At 40.9% G+C, this 22,672-nt stretch overlaps 1 protein-coding gene across 5 annotated transcripts in view; it reads left to right on the top strand.

Annotated features, from left to right (window-relative positions):
- Positions 1-22,672, top strand: part of AUTS2 (activator of transcription and developmental regulator AUTS2) — a 1,092,405-nt gene that overhangs the window by 1,057,617 nt on the left and 12,116 nt on the right. For all 5 annotated transcript variants that reach the window (XM_051992004.1, XM_051992007.1, XM_051992006.1 and 2 more), the window contains 6 exons: positions 4,914-5,009; positions 8,331-8,402; positions 9,907-9,936; positions 13,085-13,156; positions 18,628-18,769; positions 21,877-21,954. In XM_051992004.1, the coding sequence (XP_051847964.1) occupies positions 4,914-5,009; positions 8,331-8,402; positions 9,907-9,936; positions 13,085-13,156; positions 18,628-18,769; positions 21,877-21,954 (490 nt within the window). The remainder of the gene's footprint in view (positions 1-4,913; positions 5,010-8,330; positions 8,403-9,906; positions 9,937-13,084; positions 13,157-18,627; positions 18,770-21,876; positions 21,955-22,672) is intronic.

The raw sequence follows: 22,672 nt of genomic DNA on the forward strand, positions 1-22,672 counted from the left end.
GTTCCCGATGTAATTGGATGTCAGAGCATTGTTTAGAAAAGAGAAATACAAAGAATGTTATTGTTGGCTAAAACAAAGGCTCTTTTATAAGTGAATGACACTGGAGAGAAAGTGGAATTTGTTCTGGGTTAAGGCCCATGGGCCCAGATGAGACTTGACAGCTGCCTGAGTAAGAAAATTGGTGACCTCCAATGGCAGAGGCTGAGCTGGGGATGTGGAACATGAGCATCGGATCATGATGTTTTGATTAGGGGATGGATACTGCATCATTTTAACTGAAAAGTATGCGAATCTTTAGCCTTTTGCTTTGAAATGGGACTTGCCTCTCCCCCCCGCCTCTCCCTCCCATCTCCACACTACAAAAAAGTCTGTTTGGGGCTATTTTGATTTGCTGTTTTCAAATATTTTTATTTTTGCTCTTAGTATCTCTTGCAGTCTTCATAGGTGCAGCTGTTAGTGGGGGAGCCAAGCATATTAATTCAGGGATGTTTATCCAGGCTGACAGTAATGACATGTGGGAGGTAGATGAACTTAATGCCCCCCCCCAAAAAAAGTAGACATTTGGACGTAACCTTAGGTGTATCTCTCAAGAATGAGAATTAATAATATCTAGTATTTTTGTAAACTAGCTTTGCTAGACACTTTATAAATATCTTTATTCTCACTCACAGCAGCTCTGTAAGTTCTGTTATTATCTGCAATATACAGAGGAGGAAACTGAGGCAAACAGGTTAAGTGACTTATCCAAGGAGCAGTCATATAAGGGGGTTAAGTTCTATTATTATCCCCGTTTTGTAGATGAGGAAACTAGAGGAGTCGGATGTTTAGTAGGTGTCTGAGACTGAATTAGAACTCCTGACTCCAGCTGCCTTTAGAAAATCCCTTTAATTTTATCTGTCTGGATCCCTGTCTGTGCTTGGCCTTCAGTGCTCTATGATGGCAAGAACAAAGCATACTTTAATAAGGGAGGACCCCAAAGTTAATTTCCTCTGGGGCCTTTGTAGCCTGCCTTGTTCACTTTTTTTTGGGTGGGTGGATGGGGGACCTTCCCTGGTACTTTAGAATCTAACCTTTCCTGTGTATGTGGCCCTGGGCAAGTCAATTAAGCCCTTTAAAGATGAATTATCTTCTCTATAATATGAGCAATAATTTGGCATGGAGGATGCTGTATGATCCCTTGAAGCTCCAAATTTCTGTGACTTGACTCAGTGTCTGTGTGGGACGCCCTACAAGTCTTTTTTTCTGCTGTTTCGTTGTTCTGAAAATAAATACTGATATCTGATCCCTTGACTTCCAAAGCCTCCATATCTGCAATCTGCCTTCCCTATGGTTCATCAAAACACATCTGGATCATGGGAATCCACAGAGAAAAAAAAATTGCTCATCAATAAGCATTTATTAAGGGTCTATTATTAGAGTAAGGGTAATTATATTTCAGGCCCTGTGATAAGGATAGAAGGAAATTTTTAAATCCCCATTTACTCCCATGTGAGAGCCCAACATGGACATACATATGTGTGTATGAATATAATGTAAAGAAAATAAATACAAATAATGTAGTTTGGGAGGGATGCTAATGTAATATCATTGAGGGGCAGCAGGATGGAGTGGGTAGGACATTCTGTGTCATCAAGAAGACCTAGATTTAAATCTCACCTCCAGTATTTACTAACTGTGATCTTGGACAAGTTACAACTTGTAAAAAGAGAGAGTTCAATTCACTGGTCTCCTTCCAGTTCTGTATTTATGATTTGCTGTCACTTCATTTTTCTTGGTCTCAGTTTCCTCATCTGTAAAGTGAGAAATTTGGATTCTAGCCCTTCTAGCCCCAGATCTATAATTGCAACAATAATACTTAATGTGGGATTTAGAAGCAGGAAGAGAGCCCCCCATACCATGGGCTTTGGGGACAACCCCTTCCCCCCCTTTCATTTCTTATGCTATTCTGGATTTCTGTCCTTGAAGCTAATCAAAGCAAAAATGATGCTTCTTGCTGATTTGTTTGTCTCACCTCCTTTATGTGTCCATAGAGAAAGGACTTCATTGGTAGAAATTTGGCAGCAGGGGGTTGGGGAGGGGGAAGAAGGGGACCTGGAATAAGGCAGGATAATTAGCTGTATTCTGGGGGGAGCAGTAACAAAATAGTGTTGGTGAAAAACTTCTCCAAAATATCTTTTTAAAAATAAATAAGGCCTCCCCTAAATGGAGTCATTTAGAAAGAAATGCTCCTGTTTTAGGGTGACATGCATTTAATTGTCTTGCTTCTTACCGTGTACAGTGGGAAAGTTATTTCATATTATAAACTCTATATGGGCTAACTCGACACAGTGCTTCAATTTTCCTCCCGCTTTGGGGGATTAGGGCATTATGAGGGGAATTAGATGCAATACACTCGAGCTTCTAAAACACCATTTTCGACTTAAAAGTTGTTTTAAATGAGGGCACTTGGTTCCCAATCACTGTTTAAGTGGATTTAGTTCCATATCAATTAGGATGCAAAGTTTGCTGCTTCATTGAAGAGAGGGAGACAGAATGAAATAAAAAAAGGGAAGGGAAGGTAGAGCCGTGAAAGGAGGAAAAAAAATGGCAAGCTGACATGTTTCAATAATTGCCTGGAAGCAGCCAACATATGGAAATGAATTATTAATATAAGGCTTCAATTATCATGCATTTTTTACAGGTTATATAAGGCAAGGCAGGCAGGAGGAGAGAAGGAAGGCTAAAGAGGCTTTTGACCAAGTAATGGCAACTGGTCCATTAGATTCTCCCCAAATGTTTGACTTGAAGCCCTGGTTCTATTTTGTTCCCTTTCTTTCTCAAATAAACAACCAGGTCCATCCTTCACTTTGGTACTAGATTGAATAGTGTGTAGAACTCTCCCAAGTTCTCTTCAGATTTGTTAAGTGGGTAGGGAGGTTAGCTATTCTCCTTTTGTAGTTGTGTGAACAAAAACCAACAGGCTTTTAAAGAAGTCTTTGTGAAGAGCTAGAAATCCACAGGGAGCTTCTAGTCAAATGGAAGAAAACCATGTATCAGTAGCTGGAAGATGGACACAGAGTAGGTGAAATGCACCTGACATAAGCAGCCAAGGGGGACCAGAACAGATTTCCTGTAGAAAAATGGGTTTTAAAGGAAGCCAAGGAAACTGACCCTTTTCACATATTTTTGCTCTGAAAACTAAGAAAAAAATCATTTTGAAATTTAAAATGGTTAAATAAAAACTTTCAATTTTTTAAAAAATAAAACTAAGATATCATTTAACAAAAAAATTAAAAATAGGATTTTAATGGTACCTGTTGAGCTGAGTGAGTTGTTCCAAGGCCAGATGAGGGGATGAGAAAGTGGACTTTCTTGTTGGAGAAGTTGCAAACAGGCCGATGTATTTGGATCTTCCAAGAGCTTGAAGGTTGGAGAAGAGTAAGAAAATGACCAAGTTGGGCAGTAGTGTTAATGGAGAACTTTCTAGATGCCAGATAGAGGAAGTTAGGCGACATGGCCAGGTCACGCAGCAAGACTCACGACTGTCCACTCGTATCCTTGCTCTGGGCCTGTTGGATGTCTCATTGGCCCTATTGTGTGCCATTCGAGTGGGCCATTCATTAAAGAAAATCTGCCTCAGTACCACAAAAATGGTCTTTTATTCCTCTCATCCTTGAATAGACCAATACATTAATTTATATTCTTAGGTGATTAGTAGGCAGCATTTAGAAGTGATCCAGTGGGTTTTGGAAATAGCAATGGAAATCAGTCATCCAAGAAACAAGCATTTATTAAGTGCCGACTGTGTACTAGGTTTTGCTAAGCTCCAGGGATACAAAGAAAGAAACAAAGCAGCGCCTGCCCTCACAGAGCTCATATCCTGTGTGCACACACACATGCACACAGAGTAAATATAAAAATTCAAACCAGTTGGGGAGATACTAGTAGCTTGAGGACTCATGGAAAGGCTTCATGGAGAGAAGGTGGCGCTTGGAGCCAGTAGACCATGACTTGGCTCTTGTGATTTAGGCAAATTACTTAATATTTCTTCTGTTGAAAGGAAGGGGGTTTGGCCGGATGACCTTTCGAGGTCCCTCCAACCTCTGAATCCTACAAAAAAAGACAAGCTTTGCATGCTGAGCCAGACTGTATTTGATGTTGGAAACTCTCTGAAAACAAAAGCAATACTTAAAAATCAGGTTTATTGTAGGCCGGTATTTTGTGGAGGCGTACCTCCCTTCTCCCACTGGCTTCCATCTTGTTGAAGAATGGGTGGACTTCATTTAAACCAAAAACATAGTAAATGTGTTTCTTCCAGAAATATTTATCATCATCTTAGGAAATTAAATTGTCCCCAGTGTCAGACAGTCCACCAGAATAAGCTAATGAAGCAAGAATTGTGAATATTTTCTCATTTCCTAGAGAAACTATTAAAAATCTAAAGTACTAATTGAGTTTTAATGGTATAAAATCCTGGAACTCATAAAGACTTGCTTCTTTCTTGCTTTTTTTTTAATTAACTTGTAATTTTCTGGGCATCTTATTTGGCTCAGCACCCCCTCCCACCCCCCCTTTGATATGCATTAACATCTCTAACCATTTAGGACTTCTATCCAATTTAACAATTAATAATTAGAAAAGCTCCCTTCGTAATGATGGCCTCATCCGGGACATCATTTGTTGGCTGATTAATTCTGAACTACTTTTAACTTGTTCAAGTTAAACATTCACGGCACATCTGTGTGTTCATTCCATGGGCTTCTTTGACTAATGGCACTGAACGGAGCCCACTAGTTTGCTAATATCTAAGTCATTCTCTTTGTGGGGGCGGGGTAGGTGAGGGGGTGAGAGGGTTCGAGGGTTTCCATTGGCTTTTGCAAACTTCCTATTCACTCTTTTCTCTTTTCTCCCCCCACCTTGTTTTTGGCTTATAGCTGTTTCATTCATATCCTCCTGCCGTCTCGGGCATCCCCCCTATGATCCCACCTACTGGTCCCTTTGGGTCCCTGCAAGGAGCATTTCAGCCCAAGGTAAGACCAATTTCTGAGCACAGCAGATCAACGCTAATATCTGGGTGCAGCCTGGTATTTGACCCTTCTGGCAGGGAGGACTCCTGGGGCTTGGACATAAAGATTTTGTCTCATTTAACCAGCAAAAACCTTAACCGATAACATTACATGGGCCCCTGATTTCTTTTGGGGCAGGATGCAATTGTCTCTGGAATATACCTTCCATAAATATCATGGCGACCTAGCTTTTTATGAGAAATACTTATAAAAGTCCAATAGAGAAAGATAACACTCGATTAAAAAAAAATCAACAAGCATGGATTAAGTTTCTAAAATGTGCCAGTGGCTTGGAATAAAAAAAAAAAAAAAACAGACCCTGCCCTCAGTGACCTCAAATTCTGTGAATCAGTTAATTAAAGAACAATTTCCCACTATGTACTAGGCACTTTAGATTCAAAGGCAAAAGTGGAATAATCCTGACCCTCAATAAGTGTGCTAACTCTAGAGACTCCCAAGACATACAAAGAATTGGGTCCTGCCTTTAAGGAGCTTCCCCTCTGATAGAAGGAGATCTGTGTGAGAAAAACACAAGAGAGGTACAACACGGAAGGAGGAGGAAGGGGATAGTGGAAGGCTCTTGGAGAAGATGGTGCTTGAAAATGGCTTGTGGTTTTTGACAGGTGCCACAGTGCAGACCCATTCCGTCACACACTCCCTTGTGGGACTATGCAAGCTGCATTCTGCCCTGGTGGGTCACCACCTTCACAAATGAGTGAGCCTCTGCTGTTCTGCCCATGCAGGTTTCCATTTGGGAGCTGGCACTGGGCAGGAGAGTCAGCATGGAGGGCCGGAGCAACTTTTCTTCAAAGATAGTTTATCTCCAAGACAGAGTAGAACATGGAGTCATCTTCTCACTCTGATAGCCAGCCATTGTCATTTGAAAATTGACCCTGCCAGCCTTTAATTATCAGGCTATAAAAGGGTGAATTTTGTTTGGGTTTTTCTTGTCTTTGTATGTATTTCCTCCTTCCCTTATTCTATGATGACACTGAAAACCAGGGATGGGGAATCTCATGGAGTCTGGGAGCATAAAATCAGAGCTTGAAAGGGACCTAAGATGAGAAAACTGCACAGACAATTATGCAATAATTGTTTGAGACTGGATTCAGACCCAGGTTCAAGTCCAAGATCCAATCTATCCGGGACTGCCTCTCCATTTGGATCCAGATTCTCCATGAGGATAGCACCACATTTCATAATTATATAACAGATTTTTAACATAGTTACTGGGTGACCTTGGTCAGTCACCCCTCTGTTCCGTCATTGGCAAATATGGTCTGGATGACCGTTGATATCTCCTTCAGTCTAGATCCAGAACCTGGGAGATTACCAAAAAAGAGAATTGTCCTAAAATTCTGAAACATGCACAGAACTGAAAAGGACAGCTATGGAAACTCACTCTGTTTCCAAAGCAACATTTCTCCCCGAAGGCCGCGTTTCCAAGATCAGAGGCTGATGAGGTCGTTATCCTTCACCTGGCTGACCACATCATGGTTCCCCTCCCCAAAGCGTGCTTCTCCAACCCCTCAATCACCCCTCTAGACAGCAACACGGCCCTCACATGTACGTCCCTAAAACAGAGTACTAGGTCATTTAATAAATTAGTCCTTTTTTCTCCTCTTTTCCCTCACTTACAATTATCCAATCGCACTGAAAACTACATCTGTGCAAGGAAGTGTCTCTCCTGGTGTTGAAATAGGTCCTTCTTGGCCTTCTTACTGATTGAATATGTAGATTGCAGTTCATTAGTGGAGTTCTTCATATGTATGCTAATCAGGCTGTTAACAACTCTGTAGCTTAATTGTTAGTTGGGCTGCAGCTGATTTCTTTATTTTTTTTTTTTAAATCCCCCCTCCCTCTCCAGCACTCCCCCTTCTTCTCCCTCCCTTGTCGGAAGTGCCCCCAGCCTTAGGGACTCCTTTTCCCAGACCAGTTCATATCTTTGTATGGACACAAAGACGCAGAGTATTGTTTAAAAGAGATATTCATAAGAACATAGATTTGGAACCAGAAGGGATCTGAATGCTGCCATCGATACTAGCTGAGGGATCCTGAGCAAGTCATTCACCTCAGCCTCCCTTTGATGACAGTAACTGGGGAAGAAGGGATGAAGGGATGATAGTAATTGCACCTACCTTTATCATAAGCAAGAAAATGTGTGACAAACTGCAAAGTGTTTTATAAATGCTGTTTATTTACATCAATATATACCTATAAAATATATAAATAGCTGTTATTATATCCTGGTCATTTCATCATAGGGATGATATTATGTCTTCCTTTCTTCCCTTCTCCCATTCCCCTCCTGCCACATTGCACCCTCACAAAGGAAATCCTGCTATGGGTGAGGGCAGGATGGGGTGGAGAGCGAGTGCTCTTCCAAAGGGTAAGATCCTGATGACAGGAATTAGTAAAGAGTTACTTATGAGCAATGGCAGGAATGGAAATGATTTACTCAGGAAGTCGAATTACTTTTAAATCATTTATATACTATTTAATGATCGAACTGGGAGGTCCCCAAACCCAGTTCTCTTGTCTCATTTCCACCATTGCTAATGAGTGATTCCCGTGTGTGAATCCTGGCTGTTGTATGCCAGTTAAAATTCAGAACGTTAGCTCTCTAAATGTCTCTAAAACACTCCGAGGTTCTCTGATGGGAGACACCTGATATCGTAAATTGTTCTAATGCTCGTTTAAGCATTTCTTGGACTTGTTTTGGTGATAAAGCAAAAAGGAAAAAGAAAAAAAAAGAAAGACAGAAGCTAAAACATTAAGGGAAAGAATACTGTCTAGCAATTAGCTGAAAAGAAAAAAAAAAACAATTTAAGCTTTAACTCATGAAAACTGTCAATTCATCACTTTGGGGTCAAATGACTGAAGAATATTAGATTGGGTTCAAATCCTGCTTCTGACATGCACCACTTATGTGACCTTGGGCATGTATTTCATCTCTATCAATTTCCTCATCTATAAACTGAGGAGATTGGACCTAGAATCCCTCCTTCCTTTAACTCTGATCCTAGGCTTCTGTGATTCAGGTCACATCACTCTTCTAATAAATTTGGTTTCATGCTAGCCTCCAAAAGGGCAGTCTCTGGTGACTTTATTTGAAATAAAGCAAACATATAAGACTCCTCAAATATAATTTAATTAATATTTAGTCATACCTTAAAATAAATAAAATGGCATTTATTCTGCATGGAAAGCCATTGTTTACAAAATGCAGAGAACGTGGTACCTCCTAATATCTTTTCTAATTTATGGCTGTTGTGACATTTGTAGACATCTAATCCGATCGATGTTGCTGCTCGACCTGGGACAGTTCCCCACACTCTCCTACAAAAAGACCCGAGGGTAGGTTCAAAGACACCTGCATGTGCTCAGAGAAAAAATGTTTTTTATCATCCATTTCAGTCCCTGAAAGAAAATGTCTATTCCAGTAATAGCCACCTGGGTCACTTTTGCTTCAGGTAGGAGGTATAGTGGGAAATAGTTTTTTTCTGGGAGAAAAAGGGGTTTCCTTTGAAAGGTCCAAACCTGGGAAATAGGACTCCCCATCTAGTTAAATTTCTTCCTTAGCATCTCCCCCAAGTGACTTTATTTGCAATCTCTTGCCTTATTTTTGTCATCTTCTGTTTCCTGCCTTTCAAAAGAAATCCCTATAAAAAGCCTTATACAGAGAATCTGTATCAACTGTTAGAAAGAATGGTGGGTTTGGAGGCCAAATTGGAGATCCTGGGTTCATATTTCACTGCTAGAAGACCAGAAACAAATGACTTCGATGGAATTGGCTTTCCAGCTCTAAAACTATAACCTTAAGTACTGGTGCTGTTTTTTTTTTGTTTGTTTGTTTTGTTTTTATAATTACCTCTGTCCTCACTGAACATCGGGACATATTCAGCTTTCCCCAGAAATCTAAAGGCATTCTACAAAGCTGATAACAATGCCTTATTTTTCTATCCTAGAACAAAGAGACTTTCCCCCTTGCCCCTTCCCCAGGAAACAATTGGCAATGATATGATGGGTGTATTTGTAAGTCATTGATTACTTGGAGGGCTTTTGTATTAATATGATTATTATATGTACATCAATGATAACTTTTTTTAATGCTGTCCTTCCTCCCTCCCCCAATAATATTTTTCTATCTAACAGACAAAAGGAAGTTAGTGACTGATGACCAGAGGTTGGGGTCAGAAATGACTCAGATTTATAAGTATCTCTATTGTGTTTTAATGTGTCTCTTGAGATTTTCTGATGTTGTCCAGTCAAGTTGAATTTTGCCAGGTATTCAGATGAAGGGCTGGGGCTTAGGTAGTTGTAGGGACCGGCCCCTCAGCCATGATCTTTAAAAGTTCTCTTGGCAGCAGCCTGTCTCTACTGTCTGTGTGCTCCTCCACTGTAAGTGCTAGATAGACTGAGTCTCCAAGCCAAGAGCTTGTGAGACTCCGTGTGCCCTTTGAGCTCAGGAAGCCTTTGTTGTGGTTTGGAAGAGGGGTTTATATCTTGTGGGAGGAGATTTCAGCCCTTTAGCCTATATGAGGCAAGTTCTCCTTTTGATTTTGAAGCAAATAATGTCTCCTGGCCACAAGTTGTAGTTGTAGTTTGAGAAGACTTGCTTCGTAACTGGCTTGTGTTTGTGTAGCTCATGGCTCATGAGCTGGGGAGGGGGGAAGGGAAGCTGGGCACTTAGTTCTACAGATACTGTGAAAATGGGCTAATTATTCTCCAAAAGGGCTTCATTTAAAAGTAAAATTCTAACATTTTAATTTCCTCTCCTAATGAAGCAATACAAATTTGTTAATTAGAGCAATTGTTTGAGTGACAGGCATGTAACCAAATTGTCATTTTCTCTTCACAGTTGACAGATCCGTTCAGGCCAATGTTAAGGGTAAGGCATCTTCCAGAAATGCTTTTTCTCTGCTTCCACTTTGAAACACAAATCCATTATCAAGAAAGTGGTCTGTCAGGCAGGTGGCTGGGAGACAGGGATTCCTCTGCTCAGATGGTTTTCAAGTAGCCCAGAGTCTTAACTGCTGTTGTTGTCAATGCCATTTTCTTAAAACTATAAGGTTAGGGTTATTAAGAAGGGAATGTACTTATACTTTTCTCCCTCCCTCTCTGTGGATGTACCCAGTAGTTCCTACCCAGGATCACACAGCCAGAATGTGCTAAAGAAAGTAAGATTGGAACTCGGATCTTCTCGGCTCCATTACCAAATGGACTTCCCATGACTGGGGAAAACAGCTCTAAAACAAAGCAAAACAAAACCGTTGGCTGAAGATTTATTTAACTTTGCTCTAGGAAAATGGAAATTGATCTGTATTCAGCGTCTGGTTTTGGTTACTGACTCCCCAATTAGTCAGTCAACAAATATTTATGCAGCTCTTCGTTTAAATCAGGCAAAGTCGTCCCTGCCAAGTTTTGCTTTTCAGCATGAAGCTTTGCCATTACTGCCGGTGACCAAAATTTATTGAACTGTTGCTTTTGACCTGTGTATAAACTTGGAAAAGTCTCTTCTCCTTGGGTACCATTTTCTTCCTCTGCAAAATGAAGGGCAGGACTAGGTCCTTTTCAGCTCTAGAACCCTGATGCCATATTCCTAAGATGCTAAGTTCTATAAAAATATTGATGGGCTCTGATTTAATATGGGTGATTAAATATGTGTGTTGTCAAACTAAAATCTGAAGGAATTTCTTTCTTGCAAATTCAAATTTTTTTAGTGAGAAATTTCTTTAGTTAGGGGTGATTATATAGTCTAGGCCCTTCATTTTATAAAGAAAAAAAAATGGACCCAAGTTGTTGACTTATTCAAGCTTCCATTGTTTGAAGATGCAAGCCAATGGAACCTTTGAGTAGGCAGACTTTTAATGGGATGTATTTCTTTCTATTCCCAACCATTCTTTTTTTTTTTTTTTTTTTTTTTTGGTAATAGCTTTTTTATTTTATTTCAATGCAAATGATAAGTGTATAAATATGTATACATATATTGGATTTAATTATATTTTAACATGTTTAACATATATTGGATTACTTGCCATTTGGGGAGGGGTGAGGGAAGGGAGGGAACAATTTGGAACACAAGGTTTTGCAAGGATCGGTGTTGAAAAATGATCCATATGTAGGCTTTGAAAATAAAAAGCTGGAATAAAAAAATTACATGCAAAGATAATTTTCAGCATTCATACTTGCAGAACCTTGTATTCCAAATTTTTCTCCCTCCTTCCCTATCTCCCCCCTCTCCTAGACTGCAGATAATCCAATACATGTTAAACTTGTGTAGTTCTTCTAGACAGACTTGCAAAACTTTGTGTTCCAAATTTTTCTCCCTCCTTCTCTATCTTCCCCCTCCCCTAGACTGCAAATAATCCAATACATGTTAAACTTATGCAATTTTTCTAGAAAGATTTGCAAAACCTTGTGTTCTAATTTTTTCTCCCTCCCTTCCTATCTGTCCCCTCCCCTAGACTGCAAATAATCCAACATAGGTTAAACTTGTGCAATTCTTCTAGACAGATTTCCACATTTATAAAATCAGATCAAAAGAGGGAAGATGAGAAAAGGAAAAAAACAAGTGAGCAAACAACATCTACAAAGGTGAAAATACTAAGTTGTGATCTCCAAACTCAGTTCCCCATACTCTGGATGCATAGGGCTCTCTCTGTCAGAAGTCTACTAGAATTGGCCTGAATTCTCATTGTTGAAATAAGCCAAATCCAACCATTCTTTTGGCACATGATTGGTGGACAAATTGGTTGGGGTTTTGGAGGAGGAGAGGAGAATATTGTCTTCCCCTGAGATGTCACATCAATATTGATTTGTTCTCTTTGTTTGTAAAGAGATCCTGGGTTCTTCAGTTAAGGATAAGAAACTAAAAACTTGCGAAGGGCTTGGGTTTCAGGTCCAAATTGCAAAATTGCTGCCTCGCCATCCAGAACAGCAGCTTTGGTCAAGATAAAACCAGACTCCTAACCTTGGTAGCCAGTTAATTTTCCCTAAGCATTTACCAAGGGCTGGGCTATATAGGGACTGTGAAAGGGGATTCAAAAGCAGAATGTGTCCCTGGCCCCAAGTACCCCATAATCCAGCTGGGGAAGCAGAGCATTCACATGTGAAATGACAAACACATTTACTGAGCAACCTATTAGCACATGAGCCAGATTCCAAGGGACAGGAGGGAGAGATAGACTGTACACAAAGGGGCGCTTTCCAGACAATGAGAATGGGGGTGATCAGAGGAAGGAAAGTGCGTTTTCCCTGGTGCAGATAAAATGAGAACATCAGAAAGGGTAGCATCAACAAGCATCGATTAAGTGCTTACTGTGTGCCGGGCTAAAGTCCAAAGATACAAAGGAAGACCATAATCGCATGGAGCTCATACTCCAGCCACATATAAACTCTATCCAAGAAAAATAGGAGAATGCTCAACCTCGGCAAGGCCCTAGAATTCAGGGGTAAACAATGGGAAAAGTGGGTTTTGTTATCAATATGGTGGCTGTCTTTTTGCTTCCTTGATAGAAAGAAGAAGAGGGGGAGACGTGGAATTTACTTTGGGCTTTGTATGTTCTGGCTTTGCCTCGGTTCACAGACACTACTGTATTACGTATGGAGGCTGATGGGAATTAGTAGCATAGCAACATTGGGCTAAGTGGAAATCCTTCCTCTGCCAGTGACTGCTTCTGCCAGTTGGCACCAGAAAAGAAAGAAAGAAGAAGCACAAAGCAGGGTCCAGGCTTTTCTTTCTGGGATCTGGGGAGGTCCTCATCAAGCGTAATTTTTTTGAGCGGTGGCCAGCTTTTTTTTCAGGTTCACTGGGGGAATGAATGGAGGCAATTCTGTGATCCTCTCCTGGCGGGTTTTGTGGCTGTTGTGTGTGTGTTTTTTCCAGAGCCGCTGATGTAGAGCGCTCTTGAAGTACAAAGTGCCCTTGTTGCTTACTGGAGGATGGGGGAGCTCACGGCCGATAACTCTGCCTCCGAAAGCTTCACGGGGTGCAAGTTCACTTTCTCTGAAACTTCTTTTCTTGTTTCTTATTCCAGAAACCAGGGAAATGGTGTGCAATGCACGTTCACATTGCTTGGCAGATTTACCACCATCAGCAGAAAGTCAAGGTCAGTTTGGTCCCCGAATCCAGGATCTCACGGTCGACGGAACCGTCTTGGGGAGGGATGGGAGGCGTAATAATGGGCATAATAGGCTCAGAGGGCCCATAGCCTTTTCCTTGTGCCCTTACAGAACAGAAGGCTCATTAGTTTTCAGAGTTCATACGTGGCTTTTACACAAACCCATTTCATAGATCAGGTAACTGAGGTCAAAACAGCTTCACGTCATACAGCTGGCAAGTGGCTAAAAGTGCATTCAGGGTTTTCCATTTGCTGCACTGAGATGCATCTTGCAGCCTCTGAAAAACCTACAAAAACTGCTCAGTGACCAGAAACCTCCAGGAAAATTAGGAAACAAAGAGAAAAGTTCCCTGGTGATTTTCCTCTCTCATGATTCTTTTGTCCAAGTTTGATCTCAAAGTATTTAACTATGGATTGAGCCCTCAAAGCAAAGACGCCGAAAAGCCTATTGCCGAGTACAAGGAGAAAATTCATAATAAGTATGCTGGATATTGTGTGCCCAGGGAGAGCTGTGATCGAAATTTCCAGGGACGCGCGGGATTGTTCTGTTATTTGTCTTCCTGCCAAAGGCGCTTAACAGCCATATGTCTGTTAGATGCAAGGTGGTCTCTCTGATAGAGGAGAAGGTGAAAGGGAGCGCCTCTGGAGGGATACCGCTCGGCGCTGTGGCTTATTAAAGAGAATGAAAACTTCCTCGATAGAATGGAAGAAATAATCCATAAGGGGCCCCTCAGAAATAAAAGGATTTGTGAAGGCAAAGGGAGATGGGGACGACAAGCGTTTGAGAGGCTGACAAATGGAAACCGTGGCGAGGAAAGAGTGAGACGTACAAGGGGGCAGCTGGGGAGAGCCGGGCCTCCAGGCGGGAAGGCTCGTCTCCCTGAGTTCAAGTCCAGCCTTGGACTGGATGACGCTGCACCCTCTCTGCCTCAGTTTCCTTATCTGTCAAATGGAGATAATAATGGCATCTTCCTCCTAGGGGCAGGATCAAATGAGGTAATCATTGTAAAATATTTAGCACAGTGCCTGGCACATAGTAAGTTGTATATAAATGTTAGTTATTATTATTATTATTAGAAAATGAGATGATATTTATAAAGTATATAGCGTGATGCTGGCACATTGTGAGCACTTAGTTAACACCTGTTTCTTTTCTTCTAAAAGACTTGCTCAGACCCTTCAGAGGTTCTGTGATTTGCCCAGAGTCACCCGGCCAGAATATTGTCAGAATGGAACCTGAATTCAGTGGAGCAGGTTACTTAGCACATAATGGAGTCCCACTGTCTTTTTGGGACAGCTCATCCAGGGACGGATAATATGCCTAGAAGAGCCATAAAAAAAATTTCAACGGACTTTTAAGTCCTGAAGGACTTACGGGAAAGATTTGCTCACTTCTTCTAATTGAATCTCCTCTTTTGGAGGAGATAGTACCATATGGGAGTGAACAGAAAGAATAGATGGCATTTGGTATTCAGGATTATGCAGGTATTCAGGATTGACAATAATTAGTTTCTTTTAAATAATACATTCAGTGTATAAAGTGATATCCTCGAAACTCCAGCATTATTTCCATTTCATAGACAGAAATTCAGCATTTGTGACTTACCCATAGTGACCTGCCTAGGGCATGTCACCAATTATGGTCCAGTTTGAGTTCCCCGCCCAGTGCTCATAAAACTACCTTAATGGTGGTCATTTGGGTGAAGATCAGAGAAAATGACGCTAGAGGAGTAGCTACAGACCGCTTGGCCAGAAGGAGGAAACGGATGATGAGATCAGTTTCCGAAGCTGGCAGACCCAGGGATAAAATAGATTGATAAAGATTTTGCCTACGTTTTTGCTAGAGCCTCTGAACAAAGCATCTTTGCATTCCTCAATGATAGTTTGTTCTGTCAGAAAGTAAAGCAAGTGGTCAAGAACCTTAAGGATTTTTACAAACAAATACGAGGGGAACCCTGAAAAAGTGACGGTGTCATCTTGGAGTTGATGTTGTTCGTGAAGGACATTTGGCAGAGATAGCCTTGACCCTTGAGACAGCCGAATAAAGAAATTTCATATAAGTTATAGTTGCATTTTCTAGAAACCTTATAAGGAAAACAGTTTGAGAGGGTCTTAAAAATGAAATTTTAGGCATTCAGTCATTTCAGTCATGGTTAACTCTTCATGACCCTATTTGGAGGTTTTTGGCAAAGATATTGGAATGGTTTACCATTCCTTCTCCACCTTATTTGACAGATGAGGAAACTAAAGCAAATAGTTAAGTGACTTGCCCAAGATCACACAGCCAGGAAGTGTCTGAAGCTTCCTGAGATCAGGTCTGGAGCACTCTATGACACTCTCTAACTGCCAACATTACAAATGATTCTAGAAAAAATTAGACTTGTTTAAAGGTTCTTAACTTGAGACTGGAGAGTTGTATGTTTTGGGGCTTGGGTTTGGTTTTTTTGGTTTGTTTGCTTGTAATTATATATTAATTTTAAAATATTATTTGAGAATATGTCCTGCTTGACACATACCCAAGTTAGAGCCTTGCTCCAAGAGCCAGGGGTTTTGTGGGGCCACTCGAACTTAAGAGCCAATTATTAAATTTTCACCATGAACTTTTATTTGTGCCTCATTAATAAACAAATACTATAAATCAGGGCTGGATTTTTTTGTTTTTATTTTTTTATTATCTAGACTTAATAAAGAGATGGAAAGATATTAATAATGAAGACTACAATTTTCTCCTCAGAGAGCCAAGTGTTACCCTTTTACCAGCACCCCCTCTTTAGAGCCCTTCACTGAGCTCAGCCTTTAAAAGACCTTACATGGGAAATGAAAACAACGCCAAGGGGGAATTTTTTTTAATAGCAAAAACATAGAACAGCATAGTTTTCAGGAAATCTTAAGACCGCAGGATGAGCCTGGGCTTGTAGAAATTGTTAAGGATGACAAAGAGGCTCACTTTTTATAATCTGTGTTTGAGATCAGAAAGAAAAGCAGATGGTGATAGAGTGCAAAGGGTGAATGAATAGTTTTTTAAAATAGAGATGCCATCAAGAAAGTCATTCGAAACGATAAGGGAGAGTTTGGATTCGTTATGAATCATTCAAATAATGAGACGAATGTGACTGGGGGAAAAGGGGCTTATTGATGAATCATCTGTAACTTAGAACCTCAGATTATGGGTTGGAAAAAGTTGAATCCCACAGGAAAACAAGTGAGTTATTAACAGCAGCAGGCCTGAACTCCCAGCTTTCTGGCTCCAAGATCAGCCTCTAGTTGAGGTATCCTGGTACCTCTCAATTCAGTCCTAGTTGGTATTAATAGCTCAGAAAACAGGAGAGCCAATAATCCCATTGTACCCAGTGGGATTAAGTTTTTATGTACATTTGGGAATTTTATTATTAAAAGTGTGTGTGTGAGAGAGAGAGAAATAGAGAAGGGGAAAAAGATGAAGAGACAGAGAGGAGGAGAAAGAGAGGAAAGAGCAATGGATAGAGAGAGAGAGACTTGAACTCATAAATATTTGAAGGAAACAAGGATGGCCTAAGGAACAGGGCCCTAGAATTAGAGGGTCCCAGTCCCTTCCAGCTCTAAATCTTCAATTCTCTCCAAGGAGCCAGTTGGTTTAGTCTGAAGAAGACAAGTCCCAGGGGGACTGGAGCGTCTCTTTCTAATGTTGGAAGGACTGTTGTGTAAGAAGGATCAGACTAAGTCAGCGTAGCTCCAGTGGGTCAGAAGTTGGACTAAAAAATGGACATTGTAGGGAAGCCGACTTTGGATCTATATGTCAGAACTTTCTAGGTTGTCAGAGCATGAAGGTGCTGCTTTCTTGGATAGGGAGCTCTCTCTCTTGGAAGGGTCTTAAAATGACAATTTTCTGGGGACTCGGCCCCTTAGGTCCTATTATGTTTCCACGGTTCAAGTATTCAATTTTGAGTTCCACATTTGAAATCCCTTCGATTTTTCTTAAGCTTATAGCTCATTGCCACTCATTTGTCCTGCTCCTTGGTTTTCCAAAATGCACCGTAAATGTGGTCTCTAGTGATACTTCCCTTGGACTCTATAAGCTCCCATAACGTTCAAGGCATCCTTTTAATTTTAGTAAGAAAATCAGAACATTCTAGACAGGCCTGGTCTAGCTCCTTCTTCCTTAGAGTAAAGCTGACTGACAACTTTTATCTGCTGCAATTCAAGTAGAAAGACATTTCCAAAAGGAGATAGCTATGTTCATCTTCTTTTTGGTAAATTCTCTGCATCTAATCCCTGGGTCCCAGTTTGCTTCATGGACCTGAGTTGTAGTTAATAGAACTGTGCTCTGTACCATGTAATATTGAAAGGGTTTATTTGGCAGGCGGATTGGGAGGGGCGATCAAGAGATAATCTCTCTTCTCACCCCCCCCTCCGATCGCTAGTGAATTAAAAGCTTAGCTTGGGGTTTTAATTCTTCCTAATTATAGTAGGAGGTCTCTCTGCGTGATTTTGGGGGCTTTTCAATGGAGATCATGCTAGCTTTTGTCCAGTTTTGGCCCTTTAACATGAAATTGTTGAATTCTTTTTTTTTTTTAAACTATTGACCTCGCTTTGCTTTTTCCACGTGATGGAAACTGGCTCTTAGGCACACAGGAGAATTTTTCGTAACTGTAATATCTATTGGTCTTATCGTAATAGATCATGCTCTTGTAAAAGTCTAAACTATTCATTTATACAGCAAATTATGCCTCCATTAAGAGTCCCTATTTAAAATAGCATTTTGAATACTCTACATTTGAAAACATGATAAAAGTGGGCACTTCAGAGAAAGGAAAATAAACAGAAAGAAGACACGATGATGTGAGGGGAAAAGATTAGATTTGGAATCGGGAGATTTGAGTCCGAACACCATTTTTACCACTTACTGGCCATGGAATACCACTCACATCACCTAACCTCCTGAGTTAAACGAGGTTAATGGACCGGGTGACCCCTAAAGCCTCCTCATTTCTAACTCTACTACCTTGGACATTTGCTAGCAATATAACCCTGCACAGATAACCTTTCTCTAAAAGGGGGCTGTCACCTATCTCAGAAAATTATTGGGAGGATCAAAATTATTTAATTACCACTATAATTAATTAAGGTTATTTAATATTTGACTATTTAACAATTATTATTCTTACTATATTAGAAATTTCTTAGTATGGGAAAGTGGCTGTACAACGTCTTAATTCCAACTGCAAAATCACCTATTTTCGAGCCGTATCTTGGCTATAACTAGAAGTGTCCCATGGTATAGAGATTGCCGCTTTAATTTTCTGTCATTAGATTAAACATTTTATTTCCTTATTATATATTCAGGCCCTTAGTATAAAATGACCTGTCATTCTTTGGGAAGCTCAAATGTGATTGGTGCTGAGGACCATTGACCAAAAGCTGAATGTAATTCACTGTTGTAAGGTTCGGACGTTCATTCCAATTCCCTCTTATTTTTTCAGAAACAGATGCAATCAGACCCACATAAACTGGACTTCGGATTGAAGCCTGAATTCCTGAGCCGCCCACCAGGTCCCAGTCTCTTCGGAGCCATCCACCACCCCCATGACCTGGCACGACCATCCACTTTGTTCTCTGCTGCTGGTAAGTCCAGTAGAGCCCTTGCAAATAAGGTCCAGATGTTTGCTCGCCATCCCTCCATGCACGAGGTCTGCGGATGTTGCAATCGGCCAAATCACCTGTTCCCTTTCTAGTTTGTGAGGACGTGGAGAATATGAACAATTTTCAGACGATGCTGCTCAAAGATGTGTTCTTTGGGCTGAAATCCAGAACATTAAGGTTTCAATCTCAGCTTTTTTTCTGAGCTGTGACCTTAGGCGGGCACTTACCTGCCCTTTACCTGTGAAATGAAGGAGGTAAACTATCAGTCATCCCCGTAGGGTCTTTTGCAGCTCGCATCCTCTGATTCTCTGAAGGATAATTGAAAGAGGATAAATAAATGAGATCATGCTTGGGAGTATGGCTTAATAATAGTGATGTATCACAGATCAAGGACCAGGAGGAGCTTCAGATGGCATCTGCTCTTCCACTTCATATTAAGATGAAGAAATTTAAGCTAAGAGAAGGTTCCAGTAGGGGATTTGAATCCAGGCCTTCCTCTTTAGTGTTACATCACCTTAGTTTATTAATTTTAATTAATTAATTATTAAATTTATTAATGAATGGCACATAAGAAGAAGGGTTTCCAATAGAGGTCCACCAGTCTCAGAAGTGGTTCCTTGGTGGTTCCCAGTGATAGAAGAGCTTTTGAAAGACATAGAACTGCAAAAGGTTATCAGGGAGTGTTTCCACTTGCCATGAGAGTCTCCATCTCTACTTGGTCTTGATGCCTAAGAACATGAGAAATGCTGTCCTCTTTTGAGAATCTAGAATCATGGTGGTCATCTTGTGCTCATAAATAGAGTTTCTTTTCCAATGGACCTGAGAAGTAATCAGTATGCCCTTTGTGGAAAGTAGATGTTTCCCAGGGAGTGAGAGGGGATCATACAAGGAGAGCTATGACGTGTAGCTCTTCCGGTCTCCCAATTGGAAGGTACCTAAGAGGTCACTGACATCTCCACCTCCTGGGTGAATTAGGTGTTTGGGGAGAATTCCATTCCCCTGAAGAATCATGATTTTATAGAAAGAAAGGAATTTGAGCTAAATGTCAGGTTTTTCTTGTTCTATTTTTTGTAAATCTGCTTTTGTAGTTCTTTTCCAAAAGGTGATTATTTTTTAAGTTAAGATGGTCTAGAGCAAGGAGTTTTCTCAGACAAATTCTCAGACAATTTCTGATGCATAAGCTTTGTCTACCATCAAACCATAAGTGGTTTAGTTGTTGTTGTTCAGTTCAGTCCAGATCTTCCCGACTCTATTTGTTTTGGTTTTTTTTTTATTTTCCATCTTTCTCCAGCTCATTTTACAGATGAAGAAACTGAGGCACACAGGGTTAGTTAACTAGCCCAAGGGTCATCCAGCTAGTAGTGTCTGAGGTAGGCCTGGAACTCAGGAAAATGAGTCCACTGAACCACAATAGGACTGTGGCCCAGCCAGCCAACCATAGCATACAGTCTGAGGGAATTGTCTGGAACAGAGCTGAATAAACTTGTCTATAGTCGCAGAGTTTTGAGACCAAGGTGAGACTCCAAGCTTTGTCTCGGCCAAAAGGCGACCTTGGCGAGCATCACTTTTGGTGCTTTTGTTTCCTTCTCCCTGTGAACAAGTTCCCAGAGCTTGACCTGGAAAATATCTCAGGGGTCAGCCTATCCTCGTGTTACTGATGAGGAGTCCTAGACCAGGGACTTGCCTGGACCTAATTGGTGCTAGTCCCTATTAGGGCATCTGGGGAACACAATGGACAGAGCACTGAGCCTGGAGCCAGGAATCCAATATGACCCCAGACACTCATTCGCTGTGTGACTCTGGGGAGGCTGCTTTACTCAATATGCCTCAGTTTCCTCCTCTGTAAAATGAGCTGCAGAAAGAAATAGCAAACCAAGAAAACCCCAAATGGCATCACATAGAGTCAGATACATCTTAAAAATGATTAAACAACAACTTTGGCCCTACGAACTGACCTTGTGAGCTTTAGTGTTTTTTCCCCTGAATTGTAGCATACCAGATGTAGATTTTGAACATGGATTTTCCTGTCTCCATGGTTGGCTTTCTTTCCATAATCACAAAGGATGGGAGCTGCCATTTTGCAAAAACTACGGCCATTACAGAAAGTATGAATAATTTATTCAAGTGCTTTTGAAGTTTGAGCATTTGATATGACATTATATTTTGTGACATTATGTTACTGTGTTATGTTATATATCATGTCATTTTATATTGTTATACAGGATATCCCAAAAATCTTTGTTCCATTTTGTTTATATTTGTATTAACTTAGTTTAAGCTATATTATTGTTATGATACCTACATTCAAAGGATTATGCTTGACAGTATAAATATGACCCCTAAGAAATAAGTCTACAAATGAACTGTGTGGATTTGAATTTAAAAAGAATTATAGCTGTTGTCTCCTCCAGGCCCCTCCTTTTGAAGGTGAGACACCAAAACCTAAAAAGATGAAATGATTTGCCTACCCCGAGCTCACGGGGCCAGGACTAGAACTTCATTCTTAGCCTAATGCTCTAAGACTACAAAAACCACTCTCCTTATATTGAGGCTTTATATTTGACCTTCTTCTTAAGACGGTGTATTTATGACCCAAATCTCTCCTTGAAATATCCAGAACTGTTCTGCCTTCCTTCCCCAAACAGTCCTTAAGCCCCTCCGGGCCTGCCCCCTGATCGCCTCCCGCTGTGAATCTTGGCTCCTGTGTGGTCTCGTCGCTTCTGTCCCCCCCGTCCCTTTTCCAGTCCACAGGAACACTACTTGGCAACAAGGACATATCCTGATAATTATATACGCCCAGCACTCTGTTGGTGTTTGGCAAGCCCATTGGAGAAAGGAAGGAAAGAGGTCTGTTGCATTCAGGGGGAAAGAAATGCCTTTCTTTCCGTGTCTTAGCAGGAGCAGGGATTTCTTTTTTCACATTATTTGTTCCCTACAGGGACCCGAACTGACTTCAGTTATATTCATTTTTTTTTTCTCTGCTCTCAGCTGTGAGCTCTGAATCAACAAGGAACAGACCTACCCAGCAGAGTCTGGCTTTGGTTCAGTGCTCCTTGTGACTCTCATTTTCCTTGTGTTATGCTTGGTAGGTGCTGCACATCCAGCCGGGACCCCTTTTGGGCCCCCGCCCCATCACAGCAACTTCCTCAACCCAGCTGCTCACTTAGGTAAGTGGACTATTTGACAAAAAGCCTCCTGGCCCACGCATGGTTGAATGGACTTGGTCAGCGGGTTGCTGACGAGGTTCCCAGACAAGCTAGTGGTAGGGCTGTGTGTCTGTCAAGCTCGGTTGCCCAAGAAAACAGCTTTCTTTTGCACGCAGATTTTTTTTTTTTTTTTAAAGAAATCAAGGATCTTGCTTTAAATTTCAAAATAATCCACTAGCTCGGGGCGTAAGGACTGGAATAACGATACCTATTTATTCCTTTTTTTGGTTGCTTGCAGTGGCTGCAAAACATCCCCAAGTTCAAAGGGAAAACCTTCAAAGGGGACCCTTGTGCCCGGTCTGGTACGAGGTGGACAGTGAGAGATGGAAGTTGCTAACTTCTCCCTCCCTTCCACCTCCCTGGCTTTGTGGGATCTGAGCTTTAGGAAACAAAGCACTCAGTATAGGCAGCTCTCTCATTTGTAGACTCATCTCTTCCTTTTCAAAATATTTTATTGTTTCCTCAATTATATGTATAAGCAATTTTAACATTCATTTTTGAAAAGTTTGAGTTCCAAATCCCTCCCTCTTATAAAAAGGCAGGCAATTTAACGTAGGTTATACACGTGTAGTCATGCAAAACTCATTTCCAGATTCATCTCTTTGTAATAAAGATTGGGTAATTTATATTTTGCCTCTTTTTCTTGTCCATTCATGGCTTCCACTGAAGATCAGATAAA

This window comes from Antechinus flavipes, chromosome 4, assembly GCF_016432865.1.
Source record: "Antechinus flavipes isolate AdamAnt ecotype Samford, QLD, Australia chromosome 4, AdamAnt_v2, whole genome shotgun sequence".
Classification (NCBI taxonomy): domain Eukaryota; kingdom Metazoa; phylum Chordata; class Mammalia; order Dasyuromorphia; family Dasyuridae; genus Antechinus; species Antechinus flavipes.